The sequence below is a fragment of the Lithobates pipiens genome, unplaced genomic scaffold (genome assembly GCF_037356315.1).
Source record: "Lithobates pipiens isolate NorthernLeopardFrog02 unplaced genomic scaffold, aLitPip1_a1.2 Scaffold_19, whole genome shotgun sequence".
Taxonomy (NCBI): Eukaryota; Metazoa; Chordata; class Amphibia; order Anura; family Ranidae; genus Lithobates; species Lithobates pipiens.
Genome location: NW_027507764.1, coordinates 198550473 through 198572279, shown reverse-complemented (window position 1 = coordinate 198572279; position 21807 = coordinate 198550473). Strand labels below are relative to the sequence as shown.

The 21807-nt window shown below is 40.4% G+C and overlaps 1 protein-coding gene across 1 annotated transcript in view; it reads right to left on the bottom strand.

Annotated features, from left to right (window-relative positions):
• Positions 1-603: 603 nt before the first annotated feature.
• LANCL2 (LanC like glutathione S-transferase 2) overlaps positions 604-21807 on the bottom strand; it is a 76456-nt gene continuing 55252 nt past the window's right edge. Inside the window, exons 7-9 of the mRNA XM_077491607.1 lie at positions 12618-12794; positions 3385-3457; positions 604-1282 (exon numbers count right to left, since the gene is read on the bottom strand). Coding sequence (XP_077347733.1) covers positions 1206-1282; positions 3385-3457; positions 12618-12794 — 327 coding nt within the window. The 3' untranslated portion in view covers positions 604-1205. The remainder of the gene's footprint in view (positions 1283-3384; positions 3458-12617; positions 12795-21807) is intronic.

Sequence of the window (21807 nt, the reverse complement as noted above, 5' to 3'; positions counted from 1 at the left end):
GAATGTCTTTCTAAACTATGTGTGTTGATATGCTTACCTCTTGACAGACTAATACATCTTGTAAAGTCCCAATTAGCCATTAGGGACAGGTCTTCGATCTGTCCTTTCTTTGCTTTTTTTATTTTTTATTTAACCAAGTAGGGATGTGGATGCAATGCTCCGCCATTAGACACTATCCATAACTTCTTTTATTCAATATAGTCTCATACAAAGTGTATGAAAAGAGTGGATTATAGGCGAGGCCACACTTTATTTACTGCACAAATTTAGTAGATTGTATAATTTGATTGCAACATCTGTGACCAGATTATTGGTGAGACTAAGCACCTGTGTGCCACTTCTCTATCTTCCACAGTTCTGGAACTGTTACCAGCCAGTATGCCACTGCTGTGTATCTTCTAACTGCAAGGTAGTTTGCTGGTATATCCGATAACCTACAAATAAAAGGCTTCTGCCCGAGATCCAGACCCAGCCAGAATGCATTCTACCCTTCATAGTTGGTGTCCAAAGGGGAGCAGTTAAAAAATAAAAATAAAAATAAAAAAAAACAATTATCCAATCAGCATGCATTTTGTTGACCTTCTACATGTTTTTTTTCTTCCCTTTTTGACAACGCTGTAGTAGGTTTGAGTCTCGGGCTCTTGCTTTATAAGTGAGTGGGGAGTTTGTATAAGTATGTACTATACCAGGGATATGCAATTAGCGGACCTCCAGCTGTTGCAGAACTACAAATCCCATGAGGCATAGTGAGACTGACAGCCACAAGCATGACACCCAGAGGCAGAGGCATGATGGAACTTGTAGTTTTGCAACAGGTGGAGGTCCGCTAATTGCATATCCCTGTACTATACCATACCTTTAAATAAAAAATAAAAATAAAAAAAAAAGAAGGTTGCAATAAACGCATCGGAAAATGAAATGCCATCAGAATGCATTGGTAAACATGTCCAATGGCAAACATAAAACAAATGAATTAGCATCTTTCAGTCTGCAGAATATCAAGATCACAGAGTTGATAATGTAAGATTCCATTTAGCCCGTTTTCTGCAGCGATGGCTTTAGTAAACATTGCCACAACACTCTGCAAAAAGTGGTGACAAGTTAAAGCTGGCAGCATGTGGTGGAGGCACTGAACATGACGGGTGGAAATTCAACATCTCCTCACTGCACACACAGACTGTATCCCGAATTCTCCTGCCGGCCTATCAAGGTTCAAATGCAGGGAAGCGCGAAGTCTCTGGTGTCAACACATCGGATAGGAAATGAATAGCGCCAGCCATTCCTGAAAAGAAGCAGAGAGAAACTCTTCATTTACTTTTAGAAAAAGGAAGGGAGATGCGTGAAGAAACTGCTAGGCTACATACAAGCTCTTTATGAGTGTGTAATCCAATTTTGTGATTCAGGAAGGTTTAATATTCTTCACAAAATTTATATATTATATATATATATATATATATATATATATATATATATATATATATATATATTTTTTTTTTTTTTTTTACATTTGCAATAGTCACAGAGTCTGTCTGCATTAAAGCTGCAAAACAAAAAAATGAATATTTCAAGGACAACTAGACATTCAATACTTTATTCTTATTTGTTCCAGCAGCCTGCGCAAATAAGTCACTTAGCTTTTTTGCCGTTAATTAGAATTGCAGATAAAGGCCTTCAGCTTGTAAAATCGGCTGTTTACAGCAGTGGTCATCAACCCTGTCCTCAGGACCCACTAACAGTTCAGGTTTTATGTATTACCTTGGGGGAGATGCAGACTAGAATACTGCAATCACTGAGCAGCAAATGATATCCCCTGTGATGTATTTCAGGTATTTTGCAAACCTGGCCTGTTAGTGGGCCCCAAGGACAGGAGTTGATGACCACTGGTTTACAGCAATCTCTTCCTACACGCTGCTCCCAGGGACCACTAGAGGGAGCTGAAGGGAAGATGACACTTCGTATTGGGATGAATGAGAAATTAATCTTGTTTATTTCCTTTGGCTCCCTCTAGTGATGGCAATGAGCATCTGCAGGAAGAGAAGATGTAAACATACTGCTTCTAGGCTGAAAGGACCCTTGTGCCTAAAGCCTCATACACATGATGGGAATATCAGATCAAGGATTGTTTTTTTATTTTTTATTTTTTTTGCACGTAGTCTCATAACGAAAATGAAGAGGTTTCTAAAGTAATGAAAATTTTCGTACAGCAGAATACTTCGGAAGTGATGCAATGTGTTGTAATGTATTTTGTCATTTCGAGCGTGCATGGTCTTGGTTTTAGGATTTTTCTGGTCAAATACTGTCATGATTAAACGAAAATTGTATGTTCTGGTATCATATGAGAAATGTTTTCCTGTTTGTCCCTTTGGATAAATTTGCACGAATTATCATGATTGCCTCTCGAAAGCTGTGTACTAATGATCAGATTGCTCCGAAAGTGGTATTTTTGGTCCAGTTTTCTGATTGTGTGTACTAGGCCTAAAACTCCTGAAAAAGTTATCTGCAAAACAGGTATCCCTTGAAATTGCCTTTATTCAAACTTGTCTGCTTGAAAAAGTTAAAGTAATGAAAGTGCACTTATCCTTTCCTCTCAAAATCTGAATGTAAAGTCCCCCTGCACAATACCCTGTGCTGGGTATACATTTATAAACAATCTCTTTAGGAGTCATCAGTCTACACAGGGGTCTCCAAACTATGGCCCTCCAGTTGTTCAGGAACTACAATTCCCATCATGCCTAGTCATGTCTGTGAATGTCAGTGTTTTACAATGTCTCACGGGACATGTAATTCCGTAACAGCTGGGATGTCCATCGTTTGAAGAACCCCGGGCTACACTATGCAGCTACTAGCTTTTAATCCCAACTATCACTGACAGCTTGGGTCCCCCACTGAAAGTCAGGAACCAATCTGATCACTTTGACAGCTATAACATGTTGATCACATGCTGGCTGGAGATCTCATTGAGAAAATAAAAACCTCCCGCCTGTAGATAAATACTGCCACCCTCAGGCTTCAGTGGCTTTAAAACTTGTAACCACAGTCATATCATAGTAATATGTAACGGTTAATTACAATAAAAAGAAATAGTAATTGAAACATTAAAAAAAAAAAAAAAAAAAAAAAAAAGGTATTCCTACATTTCTGTACATTTTGTCAGTGTTTGATAAAAAAAAAACAAAAAGAGCAAGGTTTGCTGTGGATGACACCTCCACTTTTCTATGTTCAGGCAGTTCTGTAAGAAACGTAGTCGGAAACTATTAATAATACCAGGCAACTTTCTCTAATGAGGTCATCATTTGGAACACATCATAGAACATCCATATAAAAAAAGATTGAGAGTTGGCCAATTCATATAAAACAAGCTACTCAAGCTTATAGTTTTAATACCTTCAAAGAGAGAGTAAGGTCTGTCGGGGATTCGGCATCCATGTTTCCCATAATCTAAACACCACTCTGCAAACTAAAAGAAAGAAAACACATGGGATTGGAGATCAGTAACAAATCACAATAAAATGTGCATCATTTTCTTCATCTGTCAAATACTTTGACCCCAGTAAGTTCTGCCAACTCTCATTTCCAGATTTTAGGCTACAGCCCATTTCACCCGGGAGGCAATTGTACCTTCTGAAAATGTCAGAAACTGGAATCTTTTTGCAGCCGGCTTCCTCATGAAAGCAGTCTGAGCAGCTCATGAGCCACTGAAACACTCTCCGAAGCAACGGGAGGGGACGTCCCTCTCCCTCAGCTCACCGGAGTTGCTCGTGCTTGCCGTTTCCGCCCCAGTTCGATCAAGAAACGATCTGACGGTACAGCCAGCTGCTCCCTAGGTGCAACACTCTTTGATTGGCTCTATAGCCTTGGAGGACCGGAGCGACGTCATGATGTCACTTCCAATCCAAGCTGGAATTAAATCATTACATTTTTGGAGCAATAATTCTGATGCTAAACCTCTTCTACAACTCTAAACAGGTAACCTGTAAAGGCGTTTATAACATTGTCTATGGAGATTTTTAAGTAACGTAAGTTTGTCGTCATTCCACGAGTGTGCGCAATTTTAAAGCTTGATGTTAGGGTATCTATTTGCTCGGTGTAAACATCATCTTTAACATTTTACCAAAAAATTGGGGTATAAAGTGCGTTTTTTTTTGTTTTTTTATTAATTAAAATATATCTTTTCCAAAAAACAAATTGCAATTAAAAAAACGCTCAAATACCATGCAACTTAAAAAATTGCAACAATCACCATTTTAATCCCAAGGGCAGTGATGGCGAACCATGGCACCCCAGATGTTTTGGAACTACCTTTCCCATGATGCTCACCTACACTGCAGAATACCTGAGCATCATGGGAAATGTAGTTCCAAAACATCTGGGATGCCAAGGTTCGCCATCACTGCCCTAAGGTCTTTTAAAAAAAAACGAAATTTATCATTTTGGGGGGTTAGAAGTAATTTTCTAGCAAAAAATAAAAATAAAAAAAAAATTAAAACTTGCAAACAAAACGTGGCAGAAAAAGCCGGGCGGCAAGTTGTTCAAAAAGTTGTTAAAAAAAAGAAAAAGAAAAAAAAAAAGTTAAATGAAATATATTATAATATGAGCAGCGAAATTAAACTGGGAGTAAAAGAAACACGGGAAAGTAAAGCCTAAAAAAAATAAAAATAAAAAAAAGTGGGAAATGATACCTGCACATTGGACTAGAGAAATATAGTACATAATATAATGTAATATAATATAGTAAATGATTATAATATACATCGTAATGTAGTAAATATACTACATAATGAACTTTCTAAAGTAAAGAGTGATAACGTCCACTACAGATCAGGGACATAATGTGTTTCTGAGCATATAATGAATAATAAAGCATGCAAATCATAAACAGACCCCTACCTTATTTTATTATGCATGCATTGTCGTATCTGGCCTGCACTTTGATGCTCTGGTAGCTGAAGGGAAGCCTGCATTTTTAATATCGTGTTTCTAGCTGTGAATAGGTTAATGTAACTCCATTTCGAAACTGCCACTACAAAAGCTGGAATTTTTCAGACCCAAATGTACCATGAAAGATCTAGATTTCCCTGAAGAGTTATTGCCTTGATCATAAAATATATTGTATGAGCTCTGAGATGCCATCTACATCTGCCAGGCAGCCCTTAAATGCCTCAGAGCAGCAAAACATTTAGATAGTCATCGCAAATAGTGGCGTGTGGGTACTCCAGGGATCACAAACCATAGGTCAAGTGCATCAAGCTTTTAGAACTAGAGCATAGATACAAACAGGAGAGTTTTTACACCTACGTGGTTACAAAAGAGGAAATGTGTCACTAGAGCAAATTAACAAAAATTTATATCACACAAATTATGCAGAATAAAAGAGGCACTAAAGCCGAAGTGTTTTTATAAGAGCTACATCCCACTTGAGCAATTGTAACTGGAATTTTTTTTTTCCCCCATCACCTTTAGTGTGGCTTCCCTGAACTTCCAGCCAGAAGCAAAAGCTCTGCCCGTGTCCAATCACTTGAAAGTACACACCTACAGTTGTGTTCAAAATATTAGCAGTGTGTTTAAAAAAGTGAGTAAAGCTCAAAATCATCAAAAGTAGCTTTTATTTCCATACACACAAATGCATTGGGAACACTACACAGTGTAGTCCAAATCAAAACAGGAAGAACATTTTTTTCAAATTTGTGATTACTTTACACAAAGTGAAGAAAAAGGAACACAGTAAAATCTCGGATTGCAAGTAATGTGGTATATGTTTTGCAATACAAGCGTTTTTTTTTTTTTAATCCGGACTCCTGAGCGTTGTCTCGCAAAATGGAGCAGGATTCAAGCCTCTGGGGTGTGCGGTACCTCATTTGGCCAGATGTGCGGGAGCGCCGGTGATGCTCGGAGACACTCGCAACCACTCCGTTGCCGAGTGTCTCCGGGACCCCCCAGCTCTGGCCACACGTGGTACTGCATACACTAACAGTGACACTGGAACAAATGATCTGAGTTTCCATTGATTCCTATGGGGAAACACGCTTTGATATACGAGTGCTTTGGATTACAAGTATTCTTCTGCAGGTACTACAGTATTGGGAATTTCCAAAAAATAGCAGTGTCTGCATTTTTCTTTACAAAAGCAAACATTTACTGTATGAACTGAAAAATGCTTGAAGATTTAGCTTTCCTGGGAATCACTGAACTAATATTTAGTTGTATAAGCACTGTTTCAAAGAACTGCTTCACATCTCTGTTGCATGGAGTCGCCCAACTTCTGCCACCTGTGAACAGCTATTTCAGCCTAGGACGATTACACTACATTGCACAATTCCTCTACATTTCTTGGTTTTACCTCAGAAACAGCATTTTTGATGACCCCCACAAGTTTTCTATTGATTTAAGGTCCAGGGATTGGGCTGGCCACTCCATAACATTAATCTTGTTGGTCTGGAACCAAGATGCTGGTGTGCTTGGAGTTGTTGTCTTGTTGAAACATCCATTTCAAGGGCATTTCCTCTTCAGCATAAGGCAACATGACCTCTTCAAGTATTATGATGTATTTAAACTGATCCATGATCCCTGGTATGCGATAAATAGGCCCAACACCATAATATGAGAAACATCCTCATATCATGATGTTTAAGCCACCATGCTTCACTGTCTTCAGTGTACTGTGGCTTGAATTCAGTGTTTGAGGGCCGTCTGACAAACTATCTGCGGCCCCTAGAGCCAAAAAGAACAATCTTGCTTTCATAAGTCAACAAAACTTTGCACCATTTCTCTTTAGGCCAGTCAATGTGTTCTTTGGCAAATTGTAACCTCTTCATAACAAGACGTTTTCTCAACAATGGGACTTTGTGGGGGCTTCTTGTCGATAGCTTGGCTTCCCATAGGCATCTTCTAATTGTTACAGTACTCACAGCTAACTTTAGACCTTCTTTGATCACCTTGGTGCTGTTCATTGCCTGATGTTTTCTTCCACGTCTTTTTGGCTTTGGTTGCCATTTTAACCACTTCCAGATCGCTGCATGCTGATATACATCCTAAGTTTGAAGAGGAATATAATTGTTATGGCAGCAACTAGCTGCCATAACCCTGGTATCCTCTTGTTTGGCCGGCGGTCTGGTTTCTGATAATAGTGGTCTTTGCGGCAGATTCGCTGCGAGATTACGTTTATCGCCTCCCCCTCCCGCCGCACTCCGGAGCAGTCAGCAGCAGCGGAGGTGTTCGGATGTTGATCCATGCTGGGTATGGAGACGAGTGAGGGGAAGATGGCCCCCACACGTTACATACCATTGCTGGGCAGAAGCGACGTCAAAACGTCACTTCCACTCTTAAAGGGCCATTTTTTATTTATTTTTTATTGCATTTTAGTCTAAATATGAGATCTGAGGTCTTTTTGACCCCAGATCTCATATTCAAGAGGTCCTGTCATGCTTTTTACATTCCTTGTAACAGGAATAAAAGTGACAACATTTTTTTAAAATAACAGTATAAAAAAAAGGTAAAATAAATAAGGAACAAAAAAATAATAATTTTTTTTTTTTAAAACGCACCCCATCCCACGAGCTCTCGTGCAGAAGTGAACGCATGAGAGTACCGCCCGCAGATGAAAACTGTGTTCAAACCACACATGTGAGGTATCACCGCGATCGTTAGAGCGAGAGCAGTAATTTTAGCCCTAGACCTCCTCTGTAACTTAAAACATGCAACCTGTAAAAAATTTTAACCATCGCCTATGGAGATTTTTTAGGGTAAAAGTTTGTCACCATTCCACGAGTGGGCGCAAATAAGGGCCACCTGTTTTTTCACAGACTGAATGGCCTCACTAAGGCTGGGTTCACACCGCTGCGATGCGGGAACGCCGCAAATCCGCGGCGTTTTCCCGCATCGCACGACTCCCGCCGGCAGTTCACACTGCCCTATGCGAACGGCTGGGAGTGTCAATGATATGTTAATGACACCCCCAGATCCGATCGCATATCGCAGTGCGATCTGCCGACTCGCACAAGAATCGGATCGCATGGTGTGAACGCCCATGCGATCCGATTCTGTTGCGGACGAAAAAAAGGGTCCCGTGCGAGTTTGCTGCGGGACCGCTGCGAGTTCAGCCATACTATCTGTATGGCTGAACTCGCAGCGCTACGGAGATCGGATGCGATTTGCGGTGCGAATCACATCCGGATCTCCCCCCGCAGCAGTGTGAACCCAGCCTAAGGCCCCTTTCACACTGGGGCAGTTTTCAGGTGCTACATCGCTAAAAATAGCGCCTGTGTAGCGCCTGAAAAAAACGGCCCCTTTCACTCCAGTGTGCAAGCCGGAGGGCTTTCACACTGGAGCGGTGCGCTGGCAGGACGGTGAAAAAAGTCCTGCTAGCTGCATCTTTGGAGCAGTGAAGGAGCGGTGTATTTACCGCTCCTACCCATTGAAATCAACGGGGCAGCGTGGCTGTACCACCGGCAAAGCGCCACTGCAGCAGACGGTTTTAACCCTTTTTCGTCTGCTAGCGGGGGTTAAAACTGCCCCGCTAGCGGCTGCATACCGCCGCTAAAACGACAGTAAAGCGCCACTAAAAAGAGCCGACGCCCGCACCGCCCCCCCCCTGTGAAAGGGGCCTAATTGGACTCCATACTGCTATTATTTTGAACATGCCCATTTCAAGTAATGATTCAATTACACAGAAACAGCAGCATGTATGTCATGACTGTTGGGTCTGATGGTTTTCTATTACTCTACTACACCTACTAATACATTATTTGCCATGTAGGAATATAATTTATACCAAAAACAGATATTGATCTGCTTAGTGATGTTGGACTGCTACTGCCTGCGTCCTGTACTGTAATATTAGGATTAAAAAGTGTCTTGTTTACCTTCTGAGGACTTCATGCCCCAGCATCTCTAGCACCATTGCGCATGTGTACCAGCACCATGACTATCATTCTATATACCTCTGGGCTGCCTGTGTATGTGCAGCGCAGGCGGATATTATGTGTGTGCGCACATAAAGGTGGTTCCGGCAAGGAACCTGCACGCCAAGGAGCCACACTTACAAAGGAAAACAAAGCCAGCGATCAGAAGGGCCAGGCCAATTACAGGATCACAATTCAGAACCTTTAGAAGCAGTACACAATGAAAATGCTGCCACCAACATCTTAATTCATTTGTTATTCAAAGCAAACACACCCATCCATCCATGTCTCCAGGTTTATTTTTGATAAAAATCCCTTTAGAAAAAACCCTCCCCTAGCATTGCTGGCTGTGGCCATCTTAAGGGCAGATGATTCATGTAACATTTACTTCCTTGAATCCATCTGCCCTTAGCTCAGACACGAGGCAGGGTAGTGCTTAGCTGATAAAACCCCTCCTGAAGATTCCTGGAATGTATGACATCATTTGTCTAGGCCTGGAAAGTAAAGGAAGTAACTGAAAACATGTAAAAAAAAAAAAACAAACAAAAAAAAAGTTTAAGGTCCGGTTCACACTATTGAGATGCGAGAACCCTGCGAATCAACTGCGGATCCCCGCATCGCATGGCAGTTCACACTGCCATATGCAAACTTCTGGGGAGTGTCATTATATGTTAACGGCACCCCCATTTCAGCTCTCATATCGCACTGCTAACCGACAGATCGGACATGAATCGAATCGCATATGTATGAACACACATGCAATCCGATTCTGGTCCGAACAGAAAAAAGGGTCCTGTGCGTGTTTGCACCGAATGCGGTGCGATATCAGCCATACCATACTATCTGTATGGCTGACATTGCACCGCACAGACATCGCATGTAATGTGAACAGCAGTGCGCTGCGAATTACATGCGATTTCTGCCATTGCAATAGTGTGAACCCGGCCTAAAACATGTAAATATGATATACTCTCCTATCTATTTACTAATACTAGCAGCATAAGGATGAAAATAGTCCATGTTGATTGAGAGAGTGAAGTTCCACTTTAATTTTCCAAAAAATGGGTTTCATATCACCTAAATTGTATCAGAGCATGCTTTATGTCCCTTTATAAAACACCAAAAGTGTAAAACATTCCAGTTCATGTGTCAGAAATCCAGTGAGTGCCTAAGTTTCAGTGTAGGTGGACAACTCTGCCTTCCATGTACTGAAATCCCAAGCAGTGTTGTCTGACCTGCCTGAGCTTTCCCCTGATAGACTATAAACAAAACTCCACCATATGTTATGGAGATGAGGAGAAAGGGAAGTGTACTGTAGTCTAGAAAGAGAACTCTGGCAGGGCTTACAACACTGCTCAGTGCAGTAGATAGTGCTGTCAGCTTGCTACAGGAAGTTAAGCGTTTGCTGCATTTCTGGAAAATCATCAGGTCTTTTTATGTACCGTCAAGTGTTTATGAAGGGATAAAACATGGAGAACTATGCATGTATTGCACAGATGTATTAAATGTGTTTTTTTTTTTTTTTAAATATTGGCCAGATATACACCTTAATAAGCTCACCACAAACCTACACTAAAAACAGCCACGAATGGCGAAAATTGTGCCTGATTTCTGTTTAATCAGCTGAAATTTGAGCCATGGGTACAACTAGTGGCACCACCCTGCTTGAAAAAAGTCAATTTTTCAACAGATTTTTGCTGAAGGAGCAATGTGGAATGTTTTCAGCTGAACGCCTCCTCACTACCTGTTTTAACCCCTAAAAACCTGAATGCACCAGTGCAGGGTGGCTGCAGCATGGTTCTATTCAGTAGGTCATGTTTGGTGGGTGGTACTGCCCACCAAACAAGATGAGGGGATAATTTTGCTATGGCATTTTGAGAACCCCTTTTGTTGCTTTTGCAACAGGAATGGTAAAAACCCGCATTGCCCCCACCCCAACTGCAAGTGTAAACAAGGCCTTAAGGTTTGTTCACAACAGCTGTATGCTAAAAGGGAAGTGAATGGTCACCTTGCAGCAACAGTAATGGGCAGTGCCGTGCTTTCTGCAATGCAAGATATGGTTTGCATTTCTTTAGTTCTTTAACTTTATTGGAAGTTTAGAAATGTTACACTCCATTCAGGTCTCTGTGCCTTGCGGTGCCATCCAATGCTCTGTAAAAATAAAAAATAATGACCCCAAAACAGAAACTAAGGGCAAAGCTTTCTAATGGAGTCCCAGACAGCAGTAAAACCTGACAGGGCTTTTAATCACTTGGCCCCCTTCATGACCAGAGCATTTTTATGCTGCTCGGTCATGCAATACTGTGACATTTTTATAATTTTTTTTCCCCTCACAAACGGAGCTGTTTTTTTGGTGGTATTTAATCAGCACTAGGATTTTTTTTTTTTTTTACTATATAAAGAAAAAATACCAAGAATCTTGTACATTTTTGTAATCTCTCTTCAAACATTTAAGCCAAACTGTACTTTACTACATTTCTTTGGTAAAAATAACCCAAATTGTTGTATATTATTTAGTCTGAGTAAAAGCTGGTATGCCTAGCGTGGCGGTGTTCAGGAATACTGACTGATTACAGTATGTAGAAATAATTTAAAAATACATTTTATTCAAATTTTCTAAACTTTTTTTTTTTTTAATACATCATCAGAATAGTTCAGTGTCACCATATGTTTTTTTTTTTTTACACTGCCATTGCTTATAACAGTGATGTTCACTGTTATAAGCAATAGTTAACTGTCATGAATTGCTTTCCATTCATGACTAGGGATGAGCTCCGGCGTGTTCGCATGGAACACGCGCAGAGCCCGCCAGGAAGTCGGCGCAGCGCTGTGCTAATCACAGGCAGTGAGACATTGCCTGATCTCTGCAGCCGAACATCAGGGCAATGTCTCATTGCCTGCGATTAGCGCAGCTCTGTGCCGACTTCCTGGCGGGCTCTGCACGTGTTCCATGCGAACACGTCTGAGCTCATCCCTATTCATGACAGCTTGATTATTATTGTGATCCATAATTGGCTACAGCTAATCACATGGCACAGGGTGCTGTGATTGACCCAGGTACCATGTGAAAGCTGTGGGCCAATCACAGCATCACAATACTAAGCACAGCTGTTGTGCTTACATTGTGATCATGTTTTACCCTGCCTGCTCAAAGCAGCCCAGGTATCAGGAGCTGCAATCTGCTGTATCCGGTGGACATAGCGGTCATGGGAGAGGTGCGCTTTGTGCTTATATACCAGGGACATACATGTAGGTGATTGTGCCTGGCTGTGCCGCTCGACTGCCTGCAGTAAACTTACTGTAGGCAGGACAGCAAGTGGTTAACTTTCTATCCAAAACACCAAATTTTTATTTTTTCCTTGTCTGTGTCCTGTTATATGAATTGAAGGCAAATCCTGCTAGGAAGAGGAAATTGGAGGGGAAATCGACATTTTGACAGGGTGTCCCCAGGGGAAGATTTCCCCTAACCTCCTATTCTGGTGACAACTAACATTTTGGACTTCCCTGCAGTTTCTGTCCTGGTCATAATCGTCACCAGGACATCCACAAAAAAGGGTTAATTTCCCCAGTAGAGCCATAGACAGCAATACAAACCTGACAAGGGTTCTAACCTTCTACCCTACGAATAAATAAACAGAAGTATGGCAAACACTATTTCTAGACCACATAGGTGGCATATACTGTATGACAGGTACAGCATCCACATCAAAATAACATTACCTTGCAGGCTCTGTAGAGATATTTCCTATCCTGAGTGTGGTGATACAGAGACAGGAATGCATATCCATTCCCTGAGGTTCCATGACAGATGCCATATCCTTTCCGTAATAATCCTCTCTGCCAGATGACATCACTGCACTCCATGGCATCTTTCAAGTACTTCTCGTCTTTGAAAAGCTAAAACAAAATTTGGTGGGGGTTACACTTTCAAGTAAAGAAAAAAAAACAATATACTTTGCAATGTTACAATAAATGAAAGTTTCTGCATATAGAAAAATATTACAAGGCACATGTCCTAGTTCCATATGTGTACTGGAAGTGTGAGCGGGTGATAAAAGCACCCCTACAAAATCGCAATGCCCCAAAAGTAGCTGGCAAACTAAATTCGGCCACATTTCTATCTGTAGTAAAATAGTATGGCATTATTTCTCTACAGCTCTGCCACGGTGTAAACCTGCAGCTGCATTTGTCGGTAGGGATTGTATAGTTCCGGCCTCCTGGCCAGCCCAATCGATCCCCAGCAAAGTGATACATGCCCTCCACCTCTCAGCCTTTGCACCAAGCAGGAAGGCAAGTGCAACGGAGTTTGTGCTACCATGTCCTAACTGCCGGTGTTCTTTCTACAACTGATATACAAGTACTCTGATTATTGCATCCAGCATTTCTGTATTTACTTCCACTATTGCAGGGATATGCAATTAGCGGACCGCCAGCTGTTACAAAACTACAAGTCCCATGAGGCATAGCAAGACTCTAAAGCATGACACCCAGAGGCATGATGGGACTTGTAGTTTTGCAACAGCTTTGCAACAGCTGAGTTCCGCTAATTGCATATCCCTGCCCTATTGTTTCTGCTGGAGGGATTTATAATTACTGGGTGGTTTATTGTTGCTGCGAGCTCTATAAAAGGTGCTGTGCTGGAAGATGGGTAGGAGGGTTTGAGACAACAGTGATCAGAGGGGGATTGGATGTACCTGCATTTATTTTGTGAGAAAAAAACACTACCCATAAATAGTTAGATATAAAAACACATTCAACAACCTCCAAAGCATACAAAATAGGAGTCGACCGATTATCAGCAAGGATGATATTCACTTTTTTTTTTAAGAATCTGTATCGGTTACAAAAACTTACCGATATTGCTTCAAGGGGTTGTACCGGGGTGATGCCTGCAGCTGCATTCTTTAGAACGGACGGTCAGCATTCTTGTAATAACCACTAAGCGGTCATTTGGCCATTATTACAAGCAACGGGAAGAGACCCTCCTCCTGTCGCCTTCCGCCGCTCAGCCTGGGTCTCCCATCCCACTGCCAGCATGTCCGCCGGCTGGCCAGAGACCCAAAACAAAGCCGATTGCTTTGCTCAGGTCTCTGATCTAGTAACCCGGAAGCAAAGTTATCACATCCCTTCCGGATTACTCTCATCCTAAAGGCGCCAGTTTTAAGAGATAGAAAGTATTCAAAAACGCAGATCTTGGCATTTTGAATACTTTTAAGTGCAGTGGAATGGTTTGGGGTCTTACAGATCCCAGATCCCTCCATAAAGAGGACCTGTCATGTGCCTATTACTGTCACAAGGGATGTTTACATGTAAAAAAAAAAAGTCAAATCTATAGAATATCAGCACCTGATATCAGCCTTAAAGGCAGCCAAAAAAAAATCGGTATCGGCACTGAAAAAATGATATTGGTTGACCCTTAATACAAAAGCACTGTAATTTACCCTGTGATCTATATATCTAGCAAGCTTCAGGCGATTTATCTTACTCTCCTGGTGACGGTAAGGCAGCAGAGCTTAATAAGCCACTAGAGAGCGGGTGTCTGGAGAACTAATGATTGCGCTAGGCCTGCTAACTGGATTACAGCTACATGCAAAGCTGTATAAAGAGTACCTTCTGCTTGCCAGAGCATCTGAAGCCACTAGCAAGCTGGTAGCCGAAGAACTTACAACCCCACCGATTGCAGGATTACGCAAATGCTACATATTACGGTGAACAACATCATATTAACCTCTTCATGATGGACCTAAAACCAGTTTTTCCATTTTGACATGCGTTAGTAAAAATGTATATATCGTCGCAAATTACCTAGTGCATCCAGGTGAATTATTACTATTTTCAGGACAAATGAGGCTTTCATTTCATAAATAGCAATGGATATCTAATTATTTTTGGATCATTAAAAGGAAAACTGGCCTAAAATAGTAAAATTATATAATATATATATATTTTTTATTTTATTTTTTATTTAGCTGGATATTTCTTGCCGTTACCATAACTTTCCAAAGAACAACCCAAAATAAATCCTCCTACTCTTGATGATCATAGCGAATCCACCATACGTGCATGTAATTTGTGTGTACTCGTAGTAGGACCCAGAAACAACAGTATGCATTTAACCACTTCAATACAGGACATTTATACACCCTTCCTTCCCAGACCAATTTCTAGCTTTCAGCGCTCTCACATTTTGAATGCCAATTACTCAGTCATGCAACACTGTACCCAAACAAAATTGTTATTTTTTTCATACAAATAGAGCTTTCTTTTGGTGGTATTTAATCACCACTGGGTTTTTTAATTTTTGTGACATAAGTGAAAAAAAAGAGCGAAAATTTTGAAAAAAAACAACACTTTTTTTAGTTTCTATGATAAAATGTAGCAAAAAAGTCATTTTTGTTCATAAATTTGGGCCAAAATGTATACGGCTGCATCTGTTTGGTAAAAATAACCCAAATTTGTGGATATTATTTAGTCTCTGTAAAAATTATAGAGTCTACACACTGACCGCTTTTTGAAAAATAGACAGTCCAAGGTATTTAGCAAGAGGCATGGTGAGTTTTTTGTTGTAATTTTTTCCCACAATTCTTAGGAAAATTAAGAATTTATTTTATTTTTATTTTTTCACAAAATTGTCATAACAACAAGTCATCTCTCACACACAGCATATGCATACTTCCAATTACACCCCAAAATACATTCTGCTACTCCTCCCGAGTATGGCGATACCACATATGTGTGACTTTTACACAGGCTGGCCACACAGAGAGATCCAACATGCAGGGAGCACCGTCAGGTTCTAGGAGGATAACATTACACCTCTAATTTCCTAACCACCTATTCCATTTGTGAAGGCCCTGGAGCCCCAGGACAGTGGAATTACCCACAAAATGACCCCATTTTGGAAAGCAGCCATCCCAATATCTATTCTATGAGGCATAATGAGTCTTTTGAATGGTTCATTTTTTTCCAAAAGTCTTTGGAAAATGTAGAAAGAAAATTAAAAACATATTTTTTTTTTTTTTTTACAAAAAGTGGTCAGTTTATAAGATATTTCTAATTCAAAGCATGTACATAGCAAAAAATGACACCTCAAAATACATTCTGCTACTCCTCCCGAGTATGGCAATACCACAAGATACCACATGTGTGTGGCTTTTACACGGCCTGGCCACATACGGAAGCCCAGCATGCAGGGAGCACCATCAGGGGTTCTAGGAGCATAAATGACACCTATAATTTCCTAACGACCTATTACATTTTGAAGGCCCTAGAGCACCAGGACAGTGGAATTATCCACAAAATGACCCCATTTTGGAAAGCTAACACCCCAACGTATAATCTATGAGGCATAATGAGTCTTTTGAACGGTTGATTTTATTTGCACAAGTCTTCAGAAAATGTGGAAAGAAAATGAAAATCTTTTTATTTATTTTTTTTATTTTTTTACACAAATTTGACAATTTATAAGATATTTCGGGCGCTCCGATGGCCCGGTGACAGGTACTCAGGTGCGCCGATGGCCTGGTGACAGGTATTCGGGTACTCTAATGGGCTGGTGACTGGTATTCAGGTACTCGTGTACTCAGATGCACTGTGACAGGTACCCGGGTACTCAGGTGCACTGTGACAGGTACTCCGATGGGCTGTGACAGGTACTCGGATACCCAGATGGGCTGTGACAGGTACTTGGGTACTCAGATGGGCTGTGACAGGTACTCAGGTACTTGATTTGTGATGACAGGTACTCTGATGGGTGGTGACAGGTACTCTTTATTGGGGGGGGGGGGATCAATGTGTTTTGTTGTGTACTGTAAGCTATGCGTTACAACAATCTCCTTACACACACAATCGATGTGTGAGGAGGAGAACCCAGTAACATCCCGTTACGGCGGTTTGTTTACATTCTGTGACCAGCTGTGATTGGACACAGCCGGTCACGTGGTAAAGAGCCAATTTAATTGGCTCTTTACTGCGATCGGGGTTGGGCTGTGTCAGGGTGACAAGCTGAATCCACCGGTCGCCGCTCTGTGCACGCCCTAGGGGCGTGCACGAGCACCGTGCACGTGACCGGCTGTGATTGGACACAGCCGGTCACATGGTAAAGAGCCATTTGTTATTGGCTCTTTACCCGGATCAGGGATGGGCTGTGTCCGAGGGACACGCTTCGTCCACGATCGCCGCTCTGAGGGCCCTCAGAGCAGGAGCGGCGAGATACTGAGGACGTCTTATGACGCCCGCCCAGGATGGGAGATCCCACCTGCGGACGTCATATGACTATGGTATTGAAGTGGTTAAAAAATGCTAGTGTGCATGGAGCCTTATTTTTTCTTGTTTTTATTCTAATTTTATACATAAAATACTGACCCTGACCTAGAACAACCCGGATCTTGTTGCTTGATCTTAATTCTATTTATATTACTTTTACACGTTTCTCCTCTGGCAAGCAGAAAAAGGCCCAATGTATCTTTCTCTATTCAAGAGGAAAAAGAGTAAAGGGGTGAGCTGTAGTGTGGTTGACAGGTTATCACAGCTAAAAAGTTATAAAGGTAGAGGACATGTCATAAAATCCAATCTCAAGTTCACACTGGCATCAATCCCATAACTGAATATGGTATTTTTGAAACTGAAGAGTAGTCGCACTTTAAATATGCCAAATGAGAACAGAACCAAAATAAAAATCTATATAAATGTTATTACACATAAAACATTATCATAAACACAATATTAAAAACATAGATATGCATAGAGAAACTTTGCAATCACTACAAAGATATGTAAATCTGATGGATACATGTACTTGTAACTGGTTTACGTGTTACACAGGATCCCCTGCTTCTTCAGGACCATACACAGATTGCAAGTGTATTATATACAGAGTTTCTTACTAAATATCATAAATCATCAAGGAGAGGAATATAGGATCTGTCTTGGATGTTTTGCCTATTGGCCAATAGGATATAGTCTGGACCTATAAAAGGTAAAATAAATATCTGGTGTACAGCAATATACTCCGAACGATGTGAATCCCAGGATCTATTTAAGACTATTTAAGAGGGGATAAATCCAAAATACCAAGAAAACCAGGCATCTCTGTGACGATCACATATGCTGGTATTGTGGTAAGTACATGTCCACCTCTCCTCTGACAAAGTTTCGTTTTTATGATAAAAAAATATTAAATAATACAACGATAATAAAATCTGAGTGTTTACTTTTCTATATTACATGGCGTTAGGCAGGGGTCATTAAACTTTTTACAATTACATATTGCCTGGAGATCACCCAATATATCCCCACGCCCTCTTCGCCAGATCATTAAGGTTCATCAGCCATATTAGGTACCAGCATGGCCTCAGATGATGTCAATTGCTTGGATTTACTTTAGATATGGATAGTGACAGAGCAACTAACAGAAAACATTTCTTTTTGTACGCACCATAAAATCCTTATCTTGTTGAGGGGGCACAAGATTCAAAAGATAATTGGCTTATACGGCTTCCTACAAGAGGATTTGGACAATGGCAAACAAAAAAAAAAGAACCCTCTCGCTCGCAGCATGCCTTAGTTGTGTAACAACCAATGCTGAAGCAAGACTTATAACACAGAGGAGTGAGACCTGTGTTCTCAATGAACTTCCAAGAAAAGGATTTTTACTGGGTCCATAAATCCCGTTTTCTTTCTTATTCATTGAGGGATTCAAAGACAATTAGCATGTCCCATAAGCAGTTCAACTGAGGGGTGGGCAACATGGCAAACAAAACACTTACAGGTCCATCATACAACTATGAACTGCCTGTGGCTCAAGGAGCTGCCTAACCTCACACCCAAAGCCGACCATCCACTTAGTAAATAGAAAAACACACACACACACACACACACACACACATACACATATACATATACATATACACATATATATATATATATATATATATATACACACACACACACACACACACACACACACATACATATATACATACACACTATATATACACAGACTCACATATATACACACACATATATATATATATATATATATATATATATATATATATACATACACACACATACATATACACACACACACGTGTATATATATATATATATATATATATATATATATATATATATATATATATATATATATATATATATATATATTTATTTTTAGGACACTAGCAAAAAACAGACATGCTGGGAGTGGGAGAGACTTCATTAGGATGATCCATTTTTTTTTTTCCGGTGCAAATAATGTAAGCAGCAGGAATGAACAAGAAATAAATCAGGATTATATTTATTATTGGTGTATTCATTCATTTATTTTATTTTTTTTAAATGGCAAATTACAAATGCACAAGCTACCTAGAACTGATGATATTTTTGCTATTATTCTTCCCTGCAATTGAGAAACATGTAATCGAGGTACACTTAATCGACGATGCTACTCGAATGGCATGAGATGTATCAATTTCACTTCGATTTCAGGTTCGATATTACAGAGAACCCTTCTTTTAATTCTTCAGAGAACCAGTCCCATTATTTGGTTACCATACAGCCAAGATCTATGTGGGTACCTGTTTAAGAACTCTTGGTCTCAGGTGACCGCATTGTCACATAAGATTTCACACACATTCTTGAATTCTTGAATTCAGAATTAGGCCCCCTATTTTTATATAATAAGAGATAACTAGAAATTGGCTTCTCCAATACCATCCTTTTCCTACCACTGTAATCTTCCAATGCTGCGGGCATTAATAGAGCCAGGGGACCTAGTATATGCACTCAAAAGTGCTGATTATACTTTTTCTGCTTCCCCCCTCCTACAATTATAGGAAGTTACACTATAGCTTACATGAATTAAATGTGATCCATGAATGGAGGATTAGTGGAATAATGAACAGTCTGCCTCCTTCTTTCTTAGAAGCTATAGTACAGCTTCTATGTATGGAGGAGCTGGAAAGCAAGGGCAGATATAGTCAGCATGCTTGAGGAGTGCATATGACAAGTCCCTTGGTTTTATTAACCCCTATGGCACCAGAAGATTGTGGCAACATAGAAATATGCAGCCACTGATCATTGCCTGTAAACAATAGCCCTTGTGCTGATTTTATTAATACCCTTTAGACTTTACAGAATCTAGCAAACTAAAGCACATCTATGATGCTACCATTAACGATTAGGTCATTAGGAAGTTTTACTATGCTGGTATCGATCACATATTTTTTCTGTTGCCATGATACATTTATGAGAAGTTCTAAATTTGGTATTTACAGATAGTGTATGAGAGGTTCCATAAGCAAATTAAAAATTAAAACATCTGCAGGCGACCTAAAAAAAAAAATTAAGAAAAATAAAAGATAACAAGGTATGATTTCCTACACTTCTTGTAGCTCCAGATTTCATATTCTCATTTGGAACTCTACATTTAGCATAATGGGTCATTCCAGGGACACAAATCCTGATGTTTAAGTTGACTCCGGTCTATATGTCTGGCAGCTAGAAATAAACTATTATGTTAATTATATAATGGGGCGCACCTTGCTTTATAAGTGCCAGAGGTGCCTCGTAGACAATCTTAAAGAGACCAGACAGCGCGCTGATCAATTTCATGCACAAACATGCATTTGTATAATGTGATTTAATTGCTTTCCGCACAGAAACAAGCGGCAGAGTATGCGAAGATAATTACAGTCTTCACGGCGGCAGCTAATGAACTAAATCTGGGTCGCAGAGCGCTGCACGGCTGTCAATCCAATAAGAGATGTGCCAAGCAGTGGGAAACCTGTTGGCAACGGTGTTAAATTCTCGAACAGGATTTGTTAGGCACGGTACAGAAATATCTGCATTAACATTGTTAGCTAAAAGATACACAAGGGTTTGTTTTGCTACATAGCAGCCAATTAACATTATCTGCTCTATGATACTAGATCTTAGAAAAATCCTTGAGCAAGATTAAGGACTTCATTGTATTATTAAAGTGGGTTTCTTATTTGACACAATACATTTTTTCTCATTACATGGAAAAAAAAGAGAGAGACAAACAATCAGAAAATTGCTGACTTGTTTTATAGGTATACATCTTGTGCACCATCACCATAGGACTTCTGTAAAAGGGCTTTTTTTTAAGGGGCTCTCCAAACTGCTGCTGCGTTAGTCTACGCATATATACTGTGTCAAGTGTAGAGCAAGGTACATTAACTGCTATGCAAAAGGGTTCAAAGGTATGGAATGAATAGTCAAAGCAGGTGTTCTAATGTTTCATGGATTTGCTTCTTCAAGGTCAGTGACACAAGTAGTAAATAATGGACAATGAAGTACTTTTAAAAATAATGTGTTCGTTTTTTTGGGGGGGAGAGGGGAGGGATAATTTGATCCCCCTCACTCTCTTTTGTTGTATATTTCCTTGTACCTTACTATATCTCCATTTTCTGTCCCCTTCTCTGATACCATAAACACTACATTTGGAGAGGAGTCTACAAGGACCATGATGAAAGGTACACCATTCCTACTGCGAAACACAAAGGTGGATTGCTGATGTTTTGGGGATGCCTGAGATACAAAGGCACAGGAAATTTGGCCAAAATTGATGGCAAGATGAATGCAGTAGGTTATCATAAAAATACTGGAGGAACATTTGCATTCATCAGCCAGGAAGCTGCGCATGGGTCGCACTTGGACATTCCAACATGACAAGGATCCAAAACAAAAGGCCAATTCGACCGGTCATTGGCTACAGCAGAATAAAGTGAAGGTTCTGGAGTGGCCATTTCAGTCTTCTGTCCTCAATATCATTGAGCCACTCTGGGGAGATCTCAAACGTGCAGTTCATGCAAGACAACCCAAGAATTTACAGGAACTGGAGGCTTTTTGCTAAGAGGAGTGGGCAGCTTTACCATCTGAGAAGATA